Here is a 17,471-nt window from a genome sequence, read left to right as displayed (position 1 = left end):
TAGCTATTCCCCTTGCTCTTTCCATCTTTTCATTGCCCATGTATAAAATGCAACTGCACCTGATACTACAGCTTCTAGAAGCTTCCTAGCTTGCTCATTGTAAACTTTTGGAGGGGGATGTTTCAGCGCCCCAGGCACCCCCCCCCCCCCCCCTAAATCCGCCCTTGGTATATATTACAGAGTTCATAATTTTGTATTGTGAACTCTTGATTACAGTATATCAAACTGAGAAAACGGTATGCATAAATCTGATCTTTCAAATTTACTATGGTTTCTAATGCCACTAAGAAACCCTCTAGTGGCAGGTTTTTAATATTAAACCTCCTAGAAGGTTAGAGGTTTCTAACATTTCAGAAACCTGCTGAGGACAGGTATGCGTATCTCTATAATATAGTTAGTCAACACACAGCATACCTCACTAATGATCATTGAACTGTAATAATTACACTTGTGTAGTTGTGAATGCCAATAATTATAAATTATTAGTTTCTCATTCCTGTTTTCCTTACCTCATCAAGGATTTTTTTTTGCACTACGGAGGCCAATTAACACCTTTTATAATTGGTACCTTGCTAGAGCAGTCTAAGAAATTGTATTTCAAGTCATTTTAGCTAGCTTAGCTATGTTGTTAATAAAAAAATAAGATCTACCCTCCGCACTGCTATTCTGAGTACAGGAGGATGAGAAACTAATAATTAAGAATATGTGGCCTTATGGAAAGTCATTGTGGGTTTACATGTTGTGTGACACACAATAAATCTATCTAAATACACCCCACACCATCATTTAAGTAGGTTAGGAACCACACCCTCAGTTATTCATAATATATTTGACAAGTTTGCATAAAGGAAAGGTTTAAGTGAATTATAGCATCACTAAGAGGTCAAGTCACCTACTTATCTGTTATCAACGCGACTAGATTTTGATTCACACTTGTATTATAACGAATAATCAATTAATAATAATGTGGTGATGAAAAATATAAACTAGAAAGCAACAAATTAGTGACCACTAGTCCCCTAACAAGTCCTCATCATTGAAGTCATTGTCCAAGTCAACATCCTACAACAATGATGATGTAATATGACATCATCACTAGTGGTGACTTACAGGTCCAACTGTGTCCAGTTGAAAATCATCATCGTCATCAAAATTGAGATCTAAGTCCTACATAAAGTACACAAAACAGCATATTGCTTGGAGGTAAAATCAATTGCAAGTGAGCCATAATATTTGTCGCATACTCTTTTATGGTAAGACAATCACAATAGGATCTCATTACCAAAAGTGACTGTTCTTTTGATAACTTGTGTGTGTTCTATTAGAGTAATTGAATTGAGCCAGCCTTCATTTATGTGATTGAGCTGGCACGCATATGTTTGGAAAATGGAGGTCCCACTGTCCTTACATCTTTATCTTTGATGTCTGGTTGTGTCACAATAGGTTCTGGTTGTTTAGGTGAAGTAGTGTCAACTTGTAAGATGGTAGAGGAGTCAGTCATTGCACCTCGACTGAGAAATTCACTCAACTCCTCCATCACATTTCTCTCTGATGTACTCTACATGGTCACCGAAACAATACAATTATACACCGATAACACAATTATAAGCTCACTGTAGTAGTGGGATAGAGTGATGCTGGTTTTAGTACAACTCTCTCTTGTGTAAGCATCTAGTACAAGATACATGTAACTCCTGTCCTGTAGTACAATCAAAGCATCCTTACCTTTTCTATTTGTAGTGTTTGACTTAGTTCTGGGAAGAGGTTCTCATACTCTTCAGGATTTGCTATAGACTCTGCAGCTTTCTCATTAGTTTTAGCTAGCTCTGTTCTCCACAAGCTAACAATTCTAAGTGTTAGAAAACCCCAATGAGTGGTTCAGTACTTAGCGTGAGTGTACATGCATGTCTTGTGAGCCAACAGACAAGCATACAAGACAGATACTAGAATTCTTAAACTATCCATAGTAGCGACACTACATACAGTTTACCTTTGTAACTGGCTAGGGACGTATGTTCTTGCAACAAAAGCTGCTTCAGCTAACCGACCAGTTTTACACAGCAGCTCCAAACAATCTTCTAGCCTAAATCAATGATACATCAAAACAATTAAAGTTCACCGTTATATAGTGTACTACCTTCCCAACAAGAAGTATGCAAGGAATGCAATATTGTTTTGTCCCTTCTCTGATGTCATTTGTGCCAGTCTCTCTAACATGGAGGCATCACCAGTGGACGTTGCCACTAGCAACAGCCCACTATAGTCCTGTGCTCTTAACATACACTCTTGTACTAGAGTGAACTCATTCTTAGCTACAGCTAGTGATGATAACTGCTTCCACTTGCTCTCCGACTACAAGAAATGTATCATGGATATAGTATGGACACATAAATGTACAAAATGAGTAGCATATGATATGTAACACTGTAATTTCTTACATCCAGTTGCTGAGATAGTTGGTAGGCAGTCTTGAGATCTTTCAGTTTTATTGCCAGCTCAAACCTGATCAGAGAAAGTAGTAATAGATATTCACCATTTCATTACAGTAGAACACAATACCAGTTACCACACAAAATACTCTAATTGAACAATCATGCAGACAGCCATATACAGTGTTATTCATGTATGCTCACACAATGTAGTACTACAACACTAACTTGTGTTCCGGGTCAGTTGAAACTGTTAGTGCTTGAGCTTTAAATCCCTAGTTGTATAAGTGTAATGATGTAAGTCAGCTCACCAACGTGTAATCTTACCTGTTTCTCTAGGAAATGTGCAACTCTTGTTCTCATTTCTCGTGGGATCGTAGGCAAAACTTGATCAGCAGTGTCAAAATCTTTTCTCATGACAGCCGTCTGGTATTCTAACACTGATAACTGCAGGCTAAAACTAACAATGTTCAGTTCCTTGTCTCCTAGATACAGTCGGTTGTCATTTAAGATGTAACCAAGCAGATACATCACCCTAACAACAAGTCTGGTAATAAAGTAAATCCACAATTAATAATTCCTGACCTGTCCAGGTGGGATATTGTTACAATCTCTCCACCGACATAATAGTTGAGTCGGTTGACTGAGTTGGTGTATATGAAACAATCACCAACCCATTTACCTGTTTTTACCACTTCATCGACTTCTCCTACAACCTAAACAACAGAGATTAGACATTGTAATAATAAACTAAACTAGACAGATGCTCGACTGGTTATAGTTACACAGTTGCTGATGAAGGTGACTTGTCAATTGGTTGTTCAAATACACACCTGCTGGCTAAAAAGCCTAACAACATCTCAAGTGGACTCTAAAACTACTATGGATTTTGCATAAAAGGTTTGGAGCCCTTTTATTTACTTATTGCGCTTGTCAGATGGTATTTGATAAGGCAATATCAAATACCCTGCGATTATGGACTTCTGTGATTATGGAAACCACTGCAGACACCATGACCAGAACCTTCATTTCATGGCCCCATCAGTATGTACATGTGTGCATGACATCAGAAAGCTTCAGGATGGTACCAAGGTATCAAAAATGAAGAGGTTTGAAGTGGTTTTCTTTTTTCCTAATCCATTTGAGTGCACAAGCTGTTGTGCTTCTTCATAAAGAGTACAACTTTAATTAATTAAGAGAAACACACACATATACAAGTATGTGACAGATATACACAGTGAAGAGATTTAACTAACATCAAAGGCAGTTTCAATGCCATCACTGTCTATTCCTTCACGGCTGGCCATACATTTGGCAACCTCCTCAGGTTGGTACTTCAATATGTAGTAACTCTCATCACTAGCAATGCATACTAGTTCACTAGAATCATTCCAAATTACCTATACATCATGCAAGGTGACATATTCTACACTAAAAGCAATAGTATTAATTGCTTACTGCTCTAGGACTAATTTCAATTCTTCTGACAAGTTCTAGAGCTTCCCAGTCATAGAAAGCTATTGTGTTGGATGACTTGACACATAACAAAGTTCCTCCAAAGATGGCTACAGCGAAAAGAGGCAATGATCTACATACATTTACCAAGCTGTGGGTTAGTACCTTCAGCTCCAAATTCCGGCTTGAATGACTTGCGCTCTTTAAAATTTCTGAATAATTTAATTTTCGTGGTACCTTCTCTGATAGCATAACTGTAGGGGAAAAAAAATCATTTGAATACTTGTAGTACCATCTAACCATCAGGCATGTGTGCTGTGTGTGTGTGCACGTGTAATGCATGCATGTTGGTTTGTGTGTGCGTGCGTGCGCATGTGTGTGTTACGCATATGTACATATGGTGCAAGGTATGTGTGCACATATGATATTTTATACCTGGGCTACAACATAGTAAACTCACTCATTGCTTTCATTGGCCCACACAAATTCCTGTGCATTTCCAAAGCTCTTGTTCCTCAGAGCCATAGCAGTATAGATGATGTACTCTCCATCGCCACACACAGCCACAAACCTGTAGTGACACACAGCCATGACCAAGAGATTTAATATACACTACTAACAAAAACATAGAAGACCATGTATATATTCAATGAGATACAATAAATGTATCTACTCCGCACTCTTTTATAGTTTTAACATGGGCACGAGTGGTCTGCCTGATATGTCCACCCGTAGCACGAGGGTCACAGGCCCAAGGGCAGAGAGACATAACAGACAAACCGTGTTACAACTATTATGTAACACTTCTATTGCAGGCTGATAGCCTGCTGGGTGATTAGCCACCCATGCCAATACGAGTGTAACCACTGGATTTATTTTATATACATGCCTAAAAGATTTAATTGTGGCTAGGCAGCAGGAGGTAACTGCAGCTACGTTTGTTATAATAAATGGATGAGTTCTACAGATATCATGAAAAAGTTGCGTATTTGTGAATTGCGGGGAATTTACAAGTGTTTTACTGCTATTGAGTTGTTTAAAGACTAATTACACCATACACTAATGCCCTAAAGGGGTAAGCTTTGTCGCAGCATGGTTAATTCATGTTATCTGTAATGTGAGTATGGTCCATATGCGAAAATGTGCCAAAACGCTTGTGCATGCGCAATAAGACTATAGTTATCATCTTCAACTAATGTTTCCCAACTTGTAGAATGGCAAGGATGCGGAAATGCCTCATCTGAGCATTACTTGCTCAGATGAGGCACTTCAGCATCATTTCAGTATCCTTGTAATGCTCACGTGAAGAGCAAATGCCTCATCATGTGAGCATTACTTTATTCCCATAATCTGAGCTTTTATAAAACAAACCAGGCGGATGTAAATTAGAGGGCAATTATAAAAATAATGCCCTAACCACAGGGCATTATACAGATCATGCCCTGACCACAGGGTAATATGAGATATGTATAGGCCAAAAATTCCTTTGATCTGCCCACGCAAAGTGTCACATAACATGTATACCTCACCACAAGATGCATATTTCTTTTTGTATATACACACAACTAACCTTCCATTAGGACTGTGCACTACTGCATGTGGAAACACTTCACAACTACCCATGTCCTTAACAGCCAGAGGTAACTTCTCTCCATCTTTAATTTCCATATCTTAAAAGGGATACTGATATTAACAGGTTCAATGCATTACATGTTAATAGAATTACCTCCAAGAATTTTCAAGTTAGCTTGTTGTATTTCACTGTGTTTGGCCCAAATGATCTTGCCACTGTTGTCCATACTCATTGCTGGCTCCTCTCTGCCAAGCTGTATGTCATGAGAATATACGTAATACAGTGTGGTGTGGGCGTTGGTGTGCAATAGGGCTGAAACAGATATATATATGCACATGCATCTATATTATATGATCAAAGCAATTTTATGGCCAAATTTTTCTTGATATAAACTTCAACTTGCATTACTACAACTTAATCGCCATACAGAGAGAGAGTAAAACAAGTACGCTGATGACAAAATGTCACTATCTGGAAAGATTTTGTTCAGGATATCCTCCAGATAGAAAATTTTTCTGTTTCAGTCTGAGATATATACACAGTGACTTCTGTGTGAAATAGTCACCATACCTTCACGATCACACTTCCTTCATCATAACCAATAGCAACATCATTTGAACCTCGAAGGTGTGATAATGCCCATACACGTTCTAGTCCATAATTGAGTGCTGTTTCTAGCCGGTAAGTACTGGAGTGCCACACTCGCACTGTGCCTAACGGAAATAATGAATTATACCATGAATTAGTGTTGATTAACACCAGAAAGAAAGACACACCTACATCCTACGCCTAATTAAATAGTCAGTTACAATTGTCATACATACACACACGTACGAACACATGCACACACATACAAACACATGCACAAACGTACGAACACATGCACACACGTATGAACACATGGACACACACACACATGCACACACGCACCCACATCCTCACACGCACGCACACACACACACACACGAACACTAGTGCACAACCAAAGGTACTGAAATTAAAGGTAAAAAAGCATAAACTAAAACATTCAAATCTCTTTGACCAGTGTTTCACTTTTTAATCTCAACCGGAAGCCTGTAGTCCCAGGTGTGAAACCATTACAGCAATAAAACTTGTGACAGTGGGGTATTTCAAGAAGTAAGTACTTATAATTCAAATAACTATATTAGTTAGGTCTACCTAGTATAAATTGTGAATTTTAAAAACGTTCATTCAGACATTTAAATTCTCAATTCTTGCATTCGTTACATGCACTAATGCAGTCAGACAAAATATATCTTCCTTACCATCTTCTGATCCAGACAGAATGATGGGTAGTTCAGGATGAAAGATGACACAAGACACATTCTGAGCATGTCCTTCAAGAGTCTGCACACACGTCTTGTTCTGATAGTCCCAAACTTTCACCAGACGATCATCTGCTGCTGATACAATGTATGGCTTATCTCCACCTTGGAAATAATCTAATGCGTTTACTCCCTAAATAGAAATAGAATTGTAACATCCTAAACATGTATGCATGTATAATAATGTAGAGACTTTGGACCTGATTGTTAAGTTTATGCACTAAGGGATACTGTGGGCCGTTAACTGAAGCGTATGGATTGTGCAGGTACCTTCTAACTTCACTTACCTTTTCATGGCCTTCTAGAGTGAAGTTTGCTTCCTTAGATCCAAGCTGCCAAACCTGTGTACCATTAAGAATGTGAACAACAAATAAAATTCCCATTATGCTGCTACTTGTACTTGGGTAGTAGCTATGCAACAAATGATTGTGGGCAACAAATGATTGTGGGCAACAATTTCCACATGGATTGTCCCAGTTAAACTTGTTGACAAATGAACAAGAAATTGGTCACTGGACAAGACAACATGCAAAATTCAAACTCACGATCACTTGTTGCACATTACAGTATAAAAACAAGTAGTGGTAACATTCAAAAATCATCGAAGCCGGCTATTTCAATTGTCATGAATTTTTGCAAGGCTTCTAAATGGAAGGCCCAAAAGCCAACACAGCCTGTTAACCCAGCAACCGCCATATGGTGGTGCAGCATTATAAATCATGTAAGGAATAAAATCCAGCTTTGCTACAAACTGTTTAGTGCATTTCATAGCAAGATGCATTAGTGCTACAACACACTTGCACACGGGGCAGTGTTGCCATGTTGTGAATGAAGTTCATAGATCTATGAACTTTTCATCTTGTTTGAACTTTCGGCAATCTCAGGCTGTGACCTTTTTTTTGTTTTGTTTTTTTGCTCTTCAGTGTCCTACTGACCAAGAGATCCACCTATTTATAATGTGTAGGCTTGGTACATGTTGGGTGACCATTGGATTTATGAACTTTTCATGAACAAATTTATTTTTTTACATGAACATTTGGAGCAATCATCTGGCAACACTGCCACAGGAGCCCCATTTCTGGGATAACCGGACCCTTCCTGGACTGGTGTGCGATTATTATGTATTCATGGGTAAGTGACTGTATAGGACCGGTTAATAGCCACGGCTTGTACAATAGCTACCCCTGGATAGTAGCCGCTCCACAGCCTAAAATTGTCATAAGAGCTGCCCTTGGAAAAGAGCTGCGCCTTGTATCTGAATATATTGATGCAAGTGTTGATAAGACATGTTTGAAGTAGAAACCGGGTAAATAAGTTGTTTAATAATGTTTTTGAGAGAAGTTAAAATGAATGATACTATTGAAGGATGATTAAACAAGGTCAGTAATCCATGAATCTGTATAAAAGCCAAGGGCTGCTGCCACACAACCCCATTGTAGCTGCCCTTGGATAGTAGCCGCAGGGTTTTCCTTGCTGAAAGTTATAGTAGCCGCAGCTAATAACAGGTCAAGATGGTATGAATGCACAACACCGGAAATGGGGAAAATGAAGAAACCATCTGTGAAATAGATCGTACTGTAAAGACAGTCGAGTTCCTTATTTCATAGTAAGTATTTAGATTCATGGTTACTGTGTATATATAGCCAGTAGTCACCAGGAATTCATGGGTTTTAACTAATGATTGTTACAAAAATCAAGTTGATATAATTTGTTTCACAATATCTTGATACTTCCCATTACTCATTTCGGTATTTCAACTCTTTGCATCATTTCAAAATGTTTTTTGCTATAAATTGTACACTATAAATTCCACAGTGATCTGAAGTGTCAATCAATATGGGCATTTCTTGTGTAAATTTAATTTAACCATCTTCATCATCATGATGACAACAAGTGAAGAAAGATAAGATGATACACTGTACTCATTACATGACTAAGAGGTGGATTCCTGGGGTGTATGGAAGTCGCACACATCACAACGTCATTCACAAAATACTATTTTTTCTCATTTGAGGAGGTAGGACATGCGCGGCACACTGCTTGATATAATTGATTACTACCATCACGGAAGTATCAATAATTGCAATATAAAATTAGTCAATGATGAGGTTCACTGGGGCTTAGTGGATAGTACTTTACATAAACTTCAAAACTACTGTATGTACTTTGTTTTGTAAGGGCCGGCTCCCGGATTTCTTGGTTTAAAAAAAATTCATGGTTAACAGGGGCTCTTTCAAAACAAGCATACATGAAGCGCTATCTAAATATTCAGTGAACTTCTATATTTGCTGGTTTTGTATTATGACTACTGAGACTAACGTGAAATACCAAATACTGATTATGCAATTAAAGTAAGCGGCACGTACACATGTCCTACCTCCTCTGATTTAAACCCCTTCAAAGCTAATATTAATAGAATCATACTTTTATCTTTCACTAGTGTCTTAAAAGTACGTCTTGTTACTCTTGTGTAACAGCTCTAATTTGTACACAACTAGCTTTATAAAACACTGCAACATGTATATCTACCTTACGACAACTAACATATGTATATAATAATGTTGTGAACAAACCTTTAATGTCTTATCTAATGAACAACTGGCGAAGGTGTTGTTATCCTTTGGGTTGATGACAATCATCATGACGTAGTGAAGATGACCCTCAAACACTTGAGAACAATTCCACTTCTTCTCCCAGTCCCATAACTTGATGGACATGTCATCTGTTAAGAGAACAACACAACATGTAATATCAATGTTAAGGTTTACATTAGAGCCGGCCTAGACACCTTGGGGCCAGAGGAGGTACGACACGAATTAAGCGCTATTGAAAAGAATTCACAGTAATTGCATTCTTCAAACGGTAAAATTGCGGAAAATCAATTCGTAGACAAGATTTGATGAACTTCAAAGCTACTTAGACACTTGTGCAGTTGATTTTCACTAGTTTTCCCCTCCCAACTTGCTGCTTGGCTTGATTTCGTACGGTTAGTTATTCATCACGTGACGGTTCCTCCAATAGGTTGTGTATATTGAAACTGAACCACTGGGGTAGAATGGGGTAGACTGCACAGTTGAATTAAGCATAAGAAAAGAGTTCGATCGGCACGTATTTTTCGTTGTTAACCCCACGAAATAGCTTCCCTATACAAAACATATGCGCTCACGTGTGCGTGTCGTACCTCCTCTGCCTTGGGGCCAACTAGGAGTTGATCTTTATATTTATCAAAGTAAAAAAGCCAGATCAAATACCGTATAGCCTAAGTATTTAGAGGGGCAAATATTTCGAGGTTGAGCAATGTTGCTAAAAATAAAATTGAATACATGCCCGGGTCCACTTGAACGCCAGAGTGACCATAAGTAGATATTAAAAAAAAAAAGTGGCTACACTAAAGGCAAAATACATCTTGAATCATACATATTTTACATTTTGTTTCACTGTTACAAACAGAGATGCCAAACTGTAAGTCAATATATAAGTATGTATCTCGCTTGAAATATCACTGTTCAATAAGTACTGTCCCTAATTTGGGCCTCAACAAATGCCTTAGGGATAAATATCAGACCTGAATAAACACCAGGCTCAACACTAAGTCCAAAATCATTTGTGACCGGATTTGACAAAACCAGGCTTCCACACACATCCAGATTTGTGACCATACTCAACGCAGGAGTAAGCTATCACTTTCAAAATTTTACCTGTTATTGCATAATGCAATGAGAGAAAACTGTGTGAAAATGGTGGGTTATAGTATACTGAGTGGTAAAGTTACAAGTGGTTAAAGTCACCAAATTTGATGTGTGTGGAAGTCTGGTTTTGTCAAATCTGGCCACATTTATAGGATCCAGGTTAAAGGTATATCAAGCAGTCAGGATAATGAAGGGTCAGTTTTGGATTACAACTAAAGATTAGTTAAAATGAGCTGACAAGGTTTCTATGCTATTTAGAGGCCTGAGGACGATATGGGTGAGGCTATCCACAAACTTATAGGCTGAGGTACTTAATTGTGGGTACCAATTTTAGAGACCTGAGGATGATAAGGCCAAGGCTACCCACAAACTTAGGCGAGGTAAAGAAAGAGCGAAAGAAAGTGGCAGACTGTGGCTAGTATCAAGATTCACCTGGCCCTTTGAACTGATGGTATTTGCATGCGTGACACTGTGACACTCATAGGTTTATCAAGTAGCCACTATGCCTAGATACAATCAAAGTGTCTTGTCCAGAAAGTAAGCTAACAAATGGTAAACTGTGGGTGCTAGCATTGACTGTTATCTTTCCCACTATCCTTCCAATTTATTGTGTCAGCACCACACATCACATTGGTGTATCAGATCAACAATAATGACACTTGCCAAATCCAGAAAGTAAGCCAATATAGTAAGGGAATTTCACTTTTGCTTTACCAATTTTCATTCGATGTATGTAGTAACCAACCATGGGCTAGACCACAGGTTACTAACTATTTAGTGGATTTAGTAACTTCATACATCAAAGGAAACATTGCATGAAAATTTCTAAGACAATGAAAGACTATTTATTACCCTTGCTCTTAGCGTACACACACAACACACACATAGATACAAATGAAGATCACTTGTACTCCACACACAATAAACATATGTAAATCTATCAAGGATAAAATTTGTGATTACTTATAAGCTTCCAAAAATCCAATTTGTAAGGGAAAAGTTGATGAATCCACATCTTGACAAATTAAATGTGGACAAACATCAATAAATCATAGAAAACGGGTACTTTAAAGGTGGATATTGACGTTTGATGACTTTAAAAAATGAAGTTGACGACTTGCCAATTTGTCAACCTTTTCAAAATTTCGAATCGTACACTAGTACACCCTGCATTTTTACTACAACCTGAAATTTGATACGACGTGGCTTAACTTATCAACCAAGATGCATATGTTACTAATCAGGATGTCACTACTTACCACTGCTGGTGAGGATGTATGGTTGGGTTGGGTGGACAATGATGGATCTAATGTAGTCAGAGTGAGCCTCAAACATCTCCACCTTCTCCAATGTGTTGTAGTTGAATACTCTTAACATCATGTCATCCTGTTAAGGGATATAACTATAAGACCCAGCACACTATACAGTGTCAATTGAGTTACTATTGGGACTGGTCTCAGTAAGCGAGGTGATCATGTTAATGACGCTGTGAAAATTATGTTAGTTGTGTATTGTATCAACATGGCCACTACCACACGGTAGTAGATATATAGCAGCTAAGTGAGGTACCAAAATAACTTATACATGATCTAGTGTTTTGGCAATATTTAACCATAATAATACATAGGCTTTATGGTTGTCATGTTGCATGCAGCTAAGATTTAGAAAACAAACTACTACATATACTTCACATGTCCAAGCTACACGTGTGTGAGCAGTGCATATTAATGTGAACAAAACAACAATTGATTTGTGTGCATCAAGATACTTACCGATCCAGTGACAATCCAACTTTTTCGGACAACAAACTTAGCTGCTCTAACTGGCAAATCAGTGACCTCAAATGACTTAACTAGGGACTAGTAATATAATGAGGATCATTAACACGGTACTGTAGTGTGTTGAGAAATAAGTACCTGGGTGTCGTGATTCCACACGTGTACATTTCCGTTGTACAAACTAGCCAACATCCATGGCTCTTTGGAGTGAAGGTCTACCGACTTTACCCTGTCCGAGCGAGCTGACAGCTTTCGCTAAAGATGAACAGTTATATTCTCTAAATAAAGCCCACTATTCCTTAAACATTGGATACCTTTACGTCTAGCTTCAGCGGCATCTTCTATCTGCCCCTCAACCAGAGTGATGAATCCTTTGCTCCCTTCTAATCCTTTCTTTGTCTGTATCGTAACTTGGCTACTTGGCCTTTTGTGATGTGGCGAATGAAACACGCATGCGTAATTCACCCACGTGCAGCTAGGTTGTCGCGGGAAGGCCCCAATGGCCTCGCACGAGACGGAAGATCGATTAACTCGTGAACAGGTTTAATTGGATGCCAAATAGCATCAGTTGATTGTTATTTGATTTCAGAGACTCAAGGCTGCGCTTCATTTTGCCGTTGGTAGAGCGTGTGAAGATGTAGGTGAGTACATGTTTCCATTGTTTCACTGTGTTTGCATGCTCACACCACAGATAATAGTTCATTGGTATGATAATCGTTGTATCAAGAGTCCATAATAGACTCTTGGTTACATCTATGGTCTTTTTCGAGTGTCTATTGTTATGTGTAGTAGGCTGATTGGGCTGTGCTTATAACTTACTGTTGTAACGCATTTAGGCAGGACCACTAAGGTGTCATTTTCCAGAGAAGTGATAGCAGCTATAACAGAAACAACATTTCAGAAATGTGGTATGTTTTGTGATGTGTTTTGAATATTGTGAACATGCAATCAGTTTTGAACCTCTGTGTGTTACTCAAGAAGCCACAAAAGCATCTCATTCGTCACTTGGTGACTGTTATGTTAGAACATCTGAAAATTTTTTTTCAAATTTCAGTACTTCGATTGATGATATTTCACTGAGTGATGGACCCCTGTGCAGCTGGTTGTTTAAAATAGAGGTCTTCAGAAAAACTCGTATATAGGACACTGTTCTGTCATGTGAATAGCTATGAACACTTAATGGGTAACATGGAACTTTGGATGTACCATAAACAACAAAATTTTAAGTTTAGCAAATCAGCATGTGAAGCAGGTTGGCGGATGCAAATGTACCACACTCCTAATATTGAACAAAACCAGCTAATTGGCAAATAAAGTGTGGCGAATTTCCTTTGATTCGCCAAACTTTTGTTGTTTAAGGTATAAACTATGGAAGTTCTATTAGCATCTTGAAAACCACCAGTGTGAATTGGTAAATGAACATACTTACTTAATAATTTTACTTTGAAATACAGCACTAAAATCCATAGTCTTTGTTTACAACTACTGACAAACATCCATCAACAGCCTCTACTGAGATGTGTTGAAATAATTCATGCATCCAGGCAGTGGATGACTAGCTATTCGCATGATGTAATGGAATTCCATAAATACACGAGTTCACAGATTCTTCTGAAGACTTCTATATGTGTGGTATGGTTAGCTTGGTGAATTTTGTATTTCACTGAGATGATAGATTTAGTTTAATTACCACATTAATCAACACTAAGGGAGTTGTTTCATTTCACCACTTATAATCATCAGGTGTTATGAATGTTTAGTGTAAGCGTATGACTAGAAGATATCTAACTAATAATGTTGTAAAGGTATTTGATTGGAGACCCCTTAGAACTAAACTCTACGTAACACACAACACTGTTTTGTACTGTATTCATTTTAATGATTAAATGTCATGGCTTGATGGCCCATCTCATGAATTCTTGTCTACGTGTCACACCATTACTTTTATTTTCAGAGTCAATTGCTGTAGATTTGGAGTTATTTGCCAAGTAAGAGTACCACTGAACCATCAGACCATGTCTCTCATAGTACACTATTGTTTACAATAGACACGCCAAGCGGCTAACAGTGACCAATGATGATGTAAAGATGGTGTCTAGAAACAATGAACAGCTGGTATGTTATTGTGACTGGTCGTGTATTGTATAAACAATGTCTATCTCAACCAGTACCATAGACTAGCTGAATACACGATCTGGAAACAGATCCTTTGGAGCATGTCCACATCTGGACATTCTACAGTGTACTGGCTACAATAATTTTTTTTAAAATTGTGCATTGTGGTTGCGTGAAGCACATTTTCAATGGTATGCAAAGTTTATAGGTGATACCTATGTGTGTAGTTGAGCATGGATGTATATGTACGTAGGCACACCATAATAAAAGCTCTTGATCAAATTCATTTTTAGAAATTTGTGATGATCAGAAATACGTATGTATTTCTTTCTGTAGTGGTTTGATCCTCAAAATTGTATTTGCCAATATTGCAGTGTTCCGCTGACAAGAAAGTTGTACATCTGTCAAAAATTTGCATTGAAAATGTACAGACCACTGGAATACGTTACTATTAAATACCCAATTACCTATACATTTGGCTGACGAAATCTCTGATAGTGGTGTTTTGATCAACAAGTATAACACGTACGCTTCCTAGAATCTCACTGGTAATTTAGTCTGTTAGGAAAGACATTGTTAATGTATTAGGAAACATATAGACAGCACTAATACTGTACATAATTGTGGTTTGTTTTTGTAGACAAGTTTTCTATCTCAAGAAGAAGAGAAAATAAAAGCAGCAAAGGAGAGTGCAGCTAAAGGGAAATCAAAGAAGGCTGTACCAAAATCAAAAGACCAACAAGTCATGCTTGATGATGACAGTAATTAATAAATTTATATACTCATTTACATAAAATCTTCAAATGAAATATAAAATCTCAAGGAGGTTTGACATAAATGTTATGACGTGGTGAAAGTTGGGGTGATGTTATTGTCCGTTTAGACTCCAATGATAAAGCTTGCTGGTAGCAGAACACACCCACTATTACGATCATCGTACCGACTGCACTTAAGAGAGTTACTGGATTATCAAATATCAGTACTGAGATCCATATTAGTAGTGCTCTTTTAGCAGTGTTGCTGACACTATGGAATAGATACAAGCACATAATATTTAGTTAATTCGTCTATGGTACGTGCAGTCACCAAGTTCCACTAGAACTCGTTATCAGTGTTGTGACCATACCTGAAGGTTACTGGAGATACAAAGGACATGGTGAGGTAGGCAGCCACACTCTGCATGTGGAATGATACTCCATTCACTACCAGTAACCACAACTTGCCAGTCACTGCAACATTCACCACTGCCTCCTTCACACTGGTTGGTCCCTGTAAGGTACACAGGGGAAATTCATTTTTAGGCTGAAGAGAAAGATAAATCATCAATCGGAAGCATGACAGCAACTTGTCAAAATTTAGCAAAACTTTCCTTAGAAGGTTAAAAAACTTACAGTGAACATTAACTTATATGGTCATGTAAAAGCTGCTATGCACCTACCAGCTATATCACTAGTAGCAGCTGCTTTATCCATTACTTTGAAGCAGCATTATTGTGGGTTATTTTTGAGGGGGCAGGCAATTTTCACAACTGATTTTCCACTCGTGAAAATTAGCTATACACGTAATTATTTAGTGCACTATTAGTTGTTGGATTCATAAATAGATATTTTTACCCTTAAATTTTTGGTGTAATTCACACAAAAAAATCCTAGACTCAAAAATAACCCACCATGTAGTACATGAGCATAACATGTACTGTACAATAGGAAATTTGACAAAAGAAAAATTGACATTGTTCGCATTTGTCAAATTTTTATGTGTCACGTCAATAAGCGCCTCAAAATTTAGTTTAGATCTGTAATTTCTTTTTGTCAAATTTTAATTCATCAGAGTTGATTAATTGTGAATATTCCTTTCGTCAATATTTCCTGTTGTACGGTACAGGAAAAGAAGCAACACGGAGCTGAATGTGTTCATGGGGAAATTTGTAAAAATGTTTGAAAAGAAACAATGAAAGAAATGAAGACACAACCATTAGTCACTTAGAAACACTACACAAACCACCATAGTTTGTACCACAATACACAGCCCACAAAAGTATGACACAAAATCTGTAGACTAATTTGGAAACTAGCAGCACTAGTAAGGCTATTCATAATCACCAAGCCATTGGGCTACAGCCAGCACATGACTAAAATTAATTCACTTACTAAATAGATTAGGATAAAAGGGACCTGAAGGAGACTGGCTGCGGTACTGGAATAGAACTGCAGCTCATCAGGTCTAGACAATATAACAATACTAAATCAAACAATACTAAATCAAACAATACTAAATCAAACAATACTATATCACATGTTTTACCACTCACGAGTAGGATGATGCTTCCTCACTTAACAATTTCTTAGAAAACACATTTTGAAAACTATGTAAGCAGAAAACATTCGGTTGTATAATAAAACAACAGAAGGCTTACCAATCAGCTATATTGTTCAATAAGGCTGCTACAAATCCAATAGTATTGAAGCTCAGCTCAGTACAGCTAGTCAAAGCTAAACCACCCACTACTGGGACCAGAGATAAGTTGACCAATAGTCCTGTTCGTTTTCTGAGCACGGCCCATGTCATGAGTACGGTGAAGAATGGTGCTGAGGATTTGATAGTCTCTGTGAATGATACTGCCACGTAAGCTAAACTGAGTAGGGACAGTACCACACTAAGAAACCTACACAGGACAGACAACACATGTAAGGCTTTGTATGAATTTTATGTCAAAATTTTCAACCTTGTTGTGCCTAAAATTGCCATGGTAGTAGTGAAGGTGACCCACGAGCTTGACTTGCTGTCTTTTTGATCACTAACAGACCTGGTCCTCAACTTCTTAAACGCTTTAATCCCGTGTATTCTTAGCCCGCCCAGTACTGCAGTGCACAATATTTGGTAGGCACCAAACACAGCTGGAGTGATTTTCGTATCTGTTAGTACCACTTTGTTGGAGAAAAGTGTTAGTCCGCTGAATACATACCACAGACAAAGCGACAAACTCGTCTTTACTATCACCCAGCCACCAAAGCGTTCAAATAAACCGCGTCTGATAGGCTCAATACTTTCTTCTTTCTGTTCCATAACTCACCGGTTTAATCCCT

The 17,471-nt window shown here is 38.0% G+C and overlaps 3 protein-coding genes across 4 annotated transcripts; 1 reads left to right on the top strand and 2 right to left on the bottom strand.

Annotated features, from left to right (window-relative positions):
- Positions 1–920: 920 nt before the first annotated feature.
- LOC136242829 (coatomer subunit beta'-like) lies at positions 921–12,756 on the bottom strand. Its single transcript, XM_066034317.1, has 25 exons — positions 12,585–12,756; positions 12,409–12,525; positions 12,265–12,351; positions 11,752–11,878; positions 9,377–9,525; positions 7,091–7,144; positions 6,744–6,936; positions 6,028–6,170; positions 5,611–5,710; positions 5,455–5,554; positions 4,345–4,455; positions 4,050–4,138; positions 3,888–3,994; positions 3,686–3,829; positions 3,015–3,145; positions 2,757–2,964; positions 2,658–2,704; positions 2,439–2,502; positions 2,138–2,352; positions 1,991–2,083; positions 1,726–1,849; positions 1,615–1,671; positions 1,409–1,558; positions 1,111–1,167; positions 921–1,062 (listed from the first exon to the last, which is right to left on the bottom strand). The coding sequence occupies exons 1-25, from the start codon at positions 12,606–12,608 to the stop codon at positions 1,012–1,014; spliced, it is 2,742 nt and encodes a 913-aa protein (XP_065890389.1). The 5' UTR covers positions 12,609–12,756; the 3' UTR covers positions 921–1,011.
- LOC136242840 (centromere protein S-like) lies at positions 12,710–15,207 on the top strand. 2 transcript variants are annotated; one of them, XM_066034331.1, is made up of 7 exons: positions 12,710–12,811; positions 12,860–12,911; positions 13,107–13,178; positions 14,225–14,258; positions 14,319–14,385; positions 14,439–14,576; positions 15,026–15,207. In XM_066034331.1, exons 1-6 carry the CDS (start codon positions 12,770–12,772, stop codon positions 14,526–14,528), a joined length of 357 nt encoding a protein of 118 aa, XP_065890403.1. In that variant the 5' UTR covers positions 12,710–12,769; the 3' UTR covers positions 14,529–14,576; positions 15,026–15,207. The 2 variants fall into 2 exon arrangements, with proteins under 2 accessions (XP_065890403.1, XP_065890402.1); XM_066034330.1 differs by lacking the exon at positions 14,439–14,576.
- LOC136242838 (solute carrier family 35 member E2B-like) lies at positions 15,135–17,464 on the bottom strand. The gene is made up of 6 exons (XM_066034328.1): positions 17,111–17,464; positions 16,802–17,050; positions 16,697–16,750; positions 16,536–16,608; positions 15,512–15,654; positions 15,135–15,411 (listed from the first exon to the last, which is right to left on the bottom strand). Exons 1-6 carry the CDS (start codon positions 17,449–17,451, stop codon positions 15,204–15,206), a joined length of 1,068 nt encoding a protein of 355 aa, XP_065890400.1. The 5' UTR covers positions 17,452–17,464; the 3' UTR covers positions 15,135–15,203.
- Positions 17,465–17,471: the final 7 nt, after the last annotated feature.

Source organism: Dysidea avara, chromosome 13, assembly GCF_963678975.1.
Source record: "Dysidea avara chromosome 13, odDysAvar1.4, whole genome shotgun sequence".
NCBI classification, from domain to species: domain Eukaryota; kingdom Metazoa; phylum Porifera; class Demospongiae; order Dictyoceratida; family Dysideidae; genus Dysidea; species Dysidea avara.
This window is presented reverse-complemented; position numbering and strand designations above follow the sequence as displayed.